At 33.2% G+C, this 7,710-nt stretch overlaps 1 protein-coding gene across 1 annotated transcript; it reads left to right on the top strand.

Annotated features, from left to right (window-relative positions):
* The first annotated feature begins 7,153 nt into the window (after positions 1–7,153).
* LOC105841950 (uncharacterized) lies at positions 7,154–7,495 on the top strand. The gene has a single exon (XM_012692039.1). It carries the CDS (start codon positions 7,154–7,156, stop codon positions 7,493–7,495), a length of 342 nt encoding a protein of 113 aa, XP_012547493.1.
* The last annotated feature ends 215 nt before the right edge of the window (positions 7,496–7,710 follow it).

Genomic DNA, 7,710 nt, shown 5'->3' with positions numbered 1-7,710 from the left:
AAATGGTTATTGGAGCCCATAGACATCTACGACGTAAATGCGCCACCCACCTTGAGATAAGTTCTAAGGTCTCAAGTATAGTTCTGTGATTGACATTCTATAAAAAAATTGTGTTGTTTAAAACTTAATTATTGGAACTGTTTTACTACTTGTTTCATATTCCATGTTAAATATTCCATATCTTTGTGAAAAATATTTACTGTAACTAATATATCTGAAACGGCTACGTACGTTAATAAATGTACATGTTTAACTGCAAGCAAGTTACGGAACTGTTTTCCAAGTAAATACATTACTCATATTTTTATGTCCATTAAGATTAGTAAAGACAATTTTTTCAGATATAAATTCCGAGAATAGTAGCATTTTTTTTATACACTGAACGTTGAGTAATAGTGTGATTTATAGTATCGATGTATTATTATAGTGAAAAATAGTTTCAAATTATACTCATTCCAAATTATCGTACAACCAACCAAAATAAGAGACAATACAAAATATCTCTATATATAAAAATGAATTGCTGTTCGTTAGTCTCGCTAAAACTCGAGAACGGCTGAACCGTTTTGGCTAATTTTGGTCTTGAATTATTTCTGGAAGTCCAGAGAAGGTTTAAAAGGTAGATAAATATGAAAATGCTCGAAATTAAATAAAAATAACAATTTTGTTTTTCCTTTGATGTGTCCCCCGTAGGAACGATTCCTTTTGTTTGTTTTAAGTTTACTTTATACAAAAGTTTAGGTCTTTTATTTGTCGATTGAGGCACTACGAAGTCTGCCAGGTCAGTTAGTCTTTAATAGATAAACAAACATACTGAGTCCGCTTCGGAATTGATGCCGGAGCTGGTATGAGGTATTAGTTAGTGCCAGTAATCATTAGGAAAACGAGGTCATTAGTATGGGAATCGGACTATTTGTTTTTATTTCGTGCCGATAGCTAGTGTTTTATTAATATTTTGCAACCAAATTCTCATTTATCGCTTGTACGAAGATATTATTTATTTTAAGTGACTTTCATTAAAGAGCGTCCGTTGAACTTTTAGGTGTGTAGCATAAAAATGAACATTTTAAAATAGGAATTTCCAAAGAAAAAAGTTGCGTTTTAATCAAAAATACAACTTAATCATTTAATACTTTCAAAGAACAGGCTGAAAAAAAACTAAGTAACATTTGAAAAATAGTTGACATCCAACTGAAAGTATAGAGGTTGTAACTAATTTTTCTCTGTTGTTGTTGTTGTTACAGTCAAGTCACTGCCTACCGCTGTGTTATTTTACGCAAATCTCGTTCGAAGAAAGACATGTCATAGCGCTTGGGAAATACCGCGAATATTACAAATTACTCTAGCTTTTCCTCAGCAACTTGCGTGAAAACTTCCGAAGAGAGACAACTGAAATGTGTACACTTATATATTATAGCATAGCATAGTATAGTATTAGCATAGCATTTAGTATATAACATAGTTAATAGGTATGTGGTATGTCCCCCTAATAAGGCGGACCACCCAGAAACATAGGCTTCTTCATAATTGTAAACTAGGATTAAGATGATTATTAAACATGGAATACACGCAAGAAGACGTTTTCCTTTAACACCTCCCAAAGTACAACATTACATAACTACATATATCCAAGCAGGTTGCGGTTTAATTTGGCACGTTTAGTTTGGAACCCATTAATTATCTCGCAACCCTGTTTAACGTAAGTTTTCGGCGAGAGCTCTACCATCTCTATCTTTCACGCCGTACAGTAAGTTCCAAATAATTCAATATTACGTAGTAAAGATTCATATTTACCAAACAATTATTTTGTTGACATGGTCTTATGAATTTTCGTGTTTTGTCACGTATTCATCGCTTCGTTCGTTTATTTATTTTAACTATTGGCATATAAATCTTTGTCGTTTCGGCTTCCGGATTATTTTGTAAAGCCGATATTATGTTATATACCGAAGATAAAAAGATTACGTTACATATGATATATCGAATTTGGATATAAATAATTTTATTTGAATCGTGACGTAATCGAAGGTTGGATTGTTAATTTTAAATTCAGTCATATTCCCGTTGATGTGTTAGTGTTTATGAAAACAATTTTAGTATCTTATTGTATAGGAGTAGATTGGATTTCAATGTATGTTGTGCTATACGCTTGGTGGATTCAGTAAATATCATCTGACTTTAATCTAAGTGACAATAGAAGAAAAACAATTTATAAAGTTTTATATTGAATTAGTTTAATGTAAAAAAATGTATGTTTAAAAATTATTCACGACATGCTATGGAGACCTGCCGAATAAATACAAAAAGTAAGTATGCACCATGGCTAAAAGACAAACAGTTGAATATTATTATCATCATTATCATCGTTCATATTTTATTTAAAAAAGGAGCGGCATATGCCGATCAACGGTGTTCCGTTGCCCACAAGGTTAATGTTTGCATATTCTACAAATTAACAGTTTTAAGACTTAAAACTGAGCGGTCCATCCACTATTTCATTACAAATTAGTATCATAATGTTGACAGAGTTGTAGGATATTACATATTAGTATCGGTTAGAATCATCAAAGGTTAAATTTGTTAAAATTTGAATACACGATGAAGATATGGGTTAAAATCGGTTAAATGAATATTTTAAAATTTAATAAAAACTATTTAAAATCATTGAATTGAATTGTAGTTTTTACTTTATGAATTTACTACTTTTTTATTTCAGAATAAAGCTGGCTGTATAAAAAAAGAGCAATGGCAAGCAAAGTACAAAAAAATATTTCTCATTGAATATAACAACACAAAAAAAAGGAGCAATTACCTCCTATTTTTTTCTAACGTCATCACGATCACATCAAAATCACTTTACAATTTTTATTGATGTTTCGTAATTCTTGAACAGCTTTTAGGATTATACTTAATGCTTTTAAGTCACACTTTAATCCTGTATGCGAGATTGTACACAAGCCGCCGTATGTGTCGTCTTTTCCTCCAGCTAAATGCCAAGGTCCTTCAACTAAAAAACAAAGATTACAAGGTAAGTAAGTGACTGAAAGTAACAGTTTGTTACGAGCTTCTTACTACATAGTTAGAACTAGTATATTTGTGTGAAAGACATTTTGGTAACCATTGCGTGTGAACTATTAACGGTGCGCAGGAGAGATTCATGTTTTGGTATTTAACAATAGTTTGCATCCAAATAAGACCTTTAAAGTAATGGGAATTTCTATATAATAGAGGCTTTAGTCTTTATTATCTATGCCTTTTTGTCAAAATCATTTTAAATCATAAGATAAAAATAAGTAAGGTCAAACTGATCCTACTACGAAGTATTATCTTGACACCTCGCTCAAAAACGGAAATATCTTATCAGAAACTATCGTGGAAAGAAGTTTATTCCAGAGCTTTAAAGCTGATTTACCGTTTAACGACTGGCTACCTGGCTGACATCTATCTTTTTTTCATTTCATAATTTTTTTGTGGCCAAAAGTTTAGAAGAATTAATTACTAATTTTACTGGCACAAAGAGAAAACTAGATATTATTAAGTCGGTCTTCGTATTGGAATTTAACTGGGCTGAATGACTAAAGATTTACCAGCTAAGAGATCACTCAAACTACTACAACTATTGGAATAGTAGTGATAGCACAAGGTGGTCTAGGTAGCGTACAAGTCCTTTGATATAAACCTAATCTGTACTTAATTAGACAAAGACCAAACTTCGTAATTTTTGGAAACCGAGAGAATGGTTTCTTCTCCTGTCATTCTTAATCGATTTACTGTTAGTTTAATTTGGTAGCTATTGGCGATCTTTAGTATTATTAAAAGATAAATGAAATTACACAGTTTTAAAATCAAAATATCAGTTAAAAAATAAAGAAGAAAATGTAGTACATATGTAGTATACCTCTTGTCTAACTTTTAAGTTTTGATGTGTTGAATGATTAATTTTAATTTATTAAATTAATAGGATTTATTGTTTTCAATTGAATAGATTATTATTAGAGTTTTCAACGAATGTCAAAAAAATATTTTCCGATGTTTTTTGTGTGCCTTAAGGCACAATGACATTTAAAGGTTTACAGATAATAAACGGTCCAATTATAATTGATTATAATAATGGACCGTGTGTGGTAATTGCGATTAATTGAACTTTATGTAGTCAATTGAATTAATATGGTGATATCCGTTGATTGTGCAAGTATAATCGTTAATTTATTGTCTCATTCCTTTGTGTCATCTTGACAAGAAATATATCCAAACATGGAAATTGTTATATTAAATTACTGTATTTTCTTTAGTAATTTAACTTTGTATTTTTTTATTGCTTACATAGGTGGTCCACGTGGCCTTAAGTGGTAATCTTGAGTAAAATTGAGTAATCTTATCTTGAGTAATCTTGAGTAAAATTTTGAGTCCGCGCGGGTGGGTACCACGGCCCTGCCTATTTCTGCCGTGAAGCAGTAATGCGTTTCGGTTTGAAGGGTGGGGCAGCCGTTGTAACTATACCTGAGACCTTAGAACTTATATATCTCAAGGTGGGTGGCGCATTTACGTTGTGGATGTCTATGGGCTCCAGTAACCACTTAACACCAGGTGGGCTGTGAGCTCGTCCACCCATCTAAGTAATAAAAAAAAAAACCTGAGTTCTAAATCACTGTTTTATATTACAACACAACATCATTATAGCGGCTGCTTTACGATAGATATAGTCGGAGTGTTCATATCTACCCGTGAGGGTTCACAAGAGGCCTACCACCAATTCTACCGCGACTATTATCTAACAAATATCATGTTTGTGGTATTCATTTTTGACGATACGCCGATAAAACAAATAAAAACAAAAAACTTACGAAAATGACAACTTCTAAAAATTTAATTAAATAAAAATAAACCAGCTTGCATTGAGATTTATATTATTATTATAAATTCTTGTTAAATTCGGTGGCCTATTGTATTATCGAAATCGGCAACGTATGTGCTTGTAACGTATTCAATTAATAGCGGTTAGCCGTGACAATAATTTCGACACACACAATAGCGTTTCATAAAAATATATAAACATTAACATTAATAAATATATGAAACTTGATACTTTATAAATGGCCAATGTACAAATGAAACGGCTGTGTCGCAACGAAACCTGACTAATTGATGATTTGTTTACTATTACTTAAAAATAATTCCACAGTATAAAGTCATCAATCAAACACAATGAGCCTTGGCTAATGGGTGAAGTATTAACACCTTTAACTGCGAAGGAGAACTTCATTTTTATTCGCTTTGCCGATTCTCTTAGCTATTTTAGATTATTTTTTTAGCAGCTTTGTTCGTATTGCGGCATTGAGAGGCTTAAATTGTATGGAAAGCATTCTTTAGTGTATTGAAGGTTAGTTTTAAGTTTCATCACCCCTATTAAAATTTGTCTTAATACGTACTTAACAAATGTTAATGATTGACTTCTACAGTGAAGGAATAACATCGTGTAATAAAAATCAAACCCGCAAAATTATAATTTGCGTAATCACTGGTGGTAGGACCTCTTGTGAGTCCGCACAGGTGGGTACCACCACCCTGCCTATTTCTGCCGTGAAGCAGTAATGCGTTTCGGTTTGACGGGTGGAGTAGCCGTTGTAACTATACTGAGACCTTAGAACTTATATCTCAAGGTGGGTGGCACATTTACATTGTAGATGTCTATGGGCTCCAGTAACCACTTAACACCAGGTGGGCTGTGAGCTCGTCCACCCATCTAAGCAATAAAAAAAAAAAAAAATATTGGAATTAATATTTCAAAAAAATAAAGTTGATTATTTTAAACTTTAATCATTACAATATAATTGGATTTAGTTAAATATTGGATAGTCCTTAATGATAAAAAAACTGGCTAAAGCCCTTTCAACTTTTACTCTCTCTCACTTTGCGCAGAGGAAAGTCGAAGAGACGGATTAGCTTACTTTCTTGTAGTCAGAACATCGCTGTTATTTCTTAAGGATGTTTTATATCTCGTATTTTTGAAAGGTAATACTAGAGTTATAAAGTTAGTAAAACCTTCCTAATGGATAGAATACTTAGTAAATTCATTACGATTCATAATGAGTTGACTGTTGTAATAGGGTTTAGATCCTACAGCTGCTACCAAATTTTCTAATACGCACTTAACATGTGTTTATAGTAGTAGCAACTATAAAGCAAAAAAATCTGGCAAAAACCTGCATATATACTTAAACATGAATCGCGCTAATGACACTTTCGAGATAATCTTTAAAATAAAAAAAATTCGAACAGCAACATCCTGATTGTCCATCAGCCTAACAATATTACAAGAGTATAAGTAGTGGAAGATCTTCTTTGTCCTTTCTTATACATGTGTTCAAAAACGATTTTATGATGAAGGAGTAACAGTACCCGCAATAATGTAATGGCCGTAAGGTATATTTTGGGCCTTTCTGCTTGCCTAGTTCTTGTCCTGTCATGTCCTGTCTGTTTTTCTGGTGGTGATGTCTCTTACGTCCGGTACCTGCTTTACTAAAAACGATAATAATCTAATAAATGAAATGAATTTTGGAACAACGGAAGCATCTATCTTGTAGAGTTTTTCGTGTAAAATATGTCAATGCAAAGGAAATTAGTGACCTTTTATTTGCTTTATTTCTTTTGCATACCTAATCTAAGATTATATTAATCAAAAATCCATTGCAACGAATTCATATTACGAAAGTATTATAACCCGTGTTATAAAATAATTGTATTTGATAAAAGTGAATCGATTCTAGTAATTGATAAAGTAATAATAATGTAATTAGTTTTATCAATGGATTTCAACGCTTCGATAATCGTTTATTTAGTGAGGGTTGTAACAATGTTGAAACTAAATTTGGTCCAATAAGTCGAATAGTTATTTAAATTTTAATAAATGTTTTAAAATAGAATGTTACGAAGAATATCTATCGCGTCTATCAAATACGCATCATACTTTTAGAATGAACGCTTAACCGCATTGTTTTTTAAGTTGTATGAGATAGATTTTTTCCTTCAAACGAGTTTTAAAAAGACTCCCAGCATTGGACGGTCGTTGAATTTGAATGCCCTAAGTATTACTGTTGTCCGTGAATATCAGTCTCCACTAACCATTAAACCACATGTATGCCTTCAAATTATTATGAGGAAGGCGCTTGATGGCTGGAACGGCGGCGTTACGGTGGGCGGTACGAAGATCACGAACCTAAGATATGCCGATGATACAACAATCCTTGCAGCCAGCGAGACCGAGATGGCTGCGATCTTGGAGCGAATAGAGAGAGTGAGCCTTGAATTTGGCCTGCACATAAACCGCTTTAAGACCAAAGTGATGACCGTGGACAGAGCTCAAGTTTTAAGTCCATCAATCGCACTCAAGGATTATGAGAAAGTGGAGGAATTTATATACTTGGGGTCGCTGATCTCTAACAGTGGTAACTGCGAGAAATTGGACACCGTATCGGGATGGCTAAAAGTGCCATGACTAGCCTCGATAAAATCTGGAAAGACCGTAATATTCGCCGAGTAACTAAGGTGCGTCTGGTTCGTACGTTGGTCTTCTCTATCTTCCTGTACGGGGTGGAGACTTGGTGTCTCAGGAAAAAGGAACGCAAAAAGATTGAGGCGTTTGAAATGTATTGCTGGAGAAAGCTGCTACGCATTCCTTGGACAGCTATGAGAACCAATGTCTCCATCCTC

This window comes from Bombyx mori, chromosome 18 (genome assembly GCF_030269925.1).
Source record: "Bombyx mori chromosome 18, ASM3026992v2".
NCBI classification, from domain to species: Eukaryota; Metazoa; Arthropoda; class Insecta; order Lepidoptera; family Bombycidae; genus Bombyx; species Bombyx mori.
The sequence above is the reverse complement of the archived record's forward strand: the minus strand, read 5'-3'. Positions and strand labels throughout refer to the sequence as shown.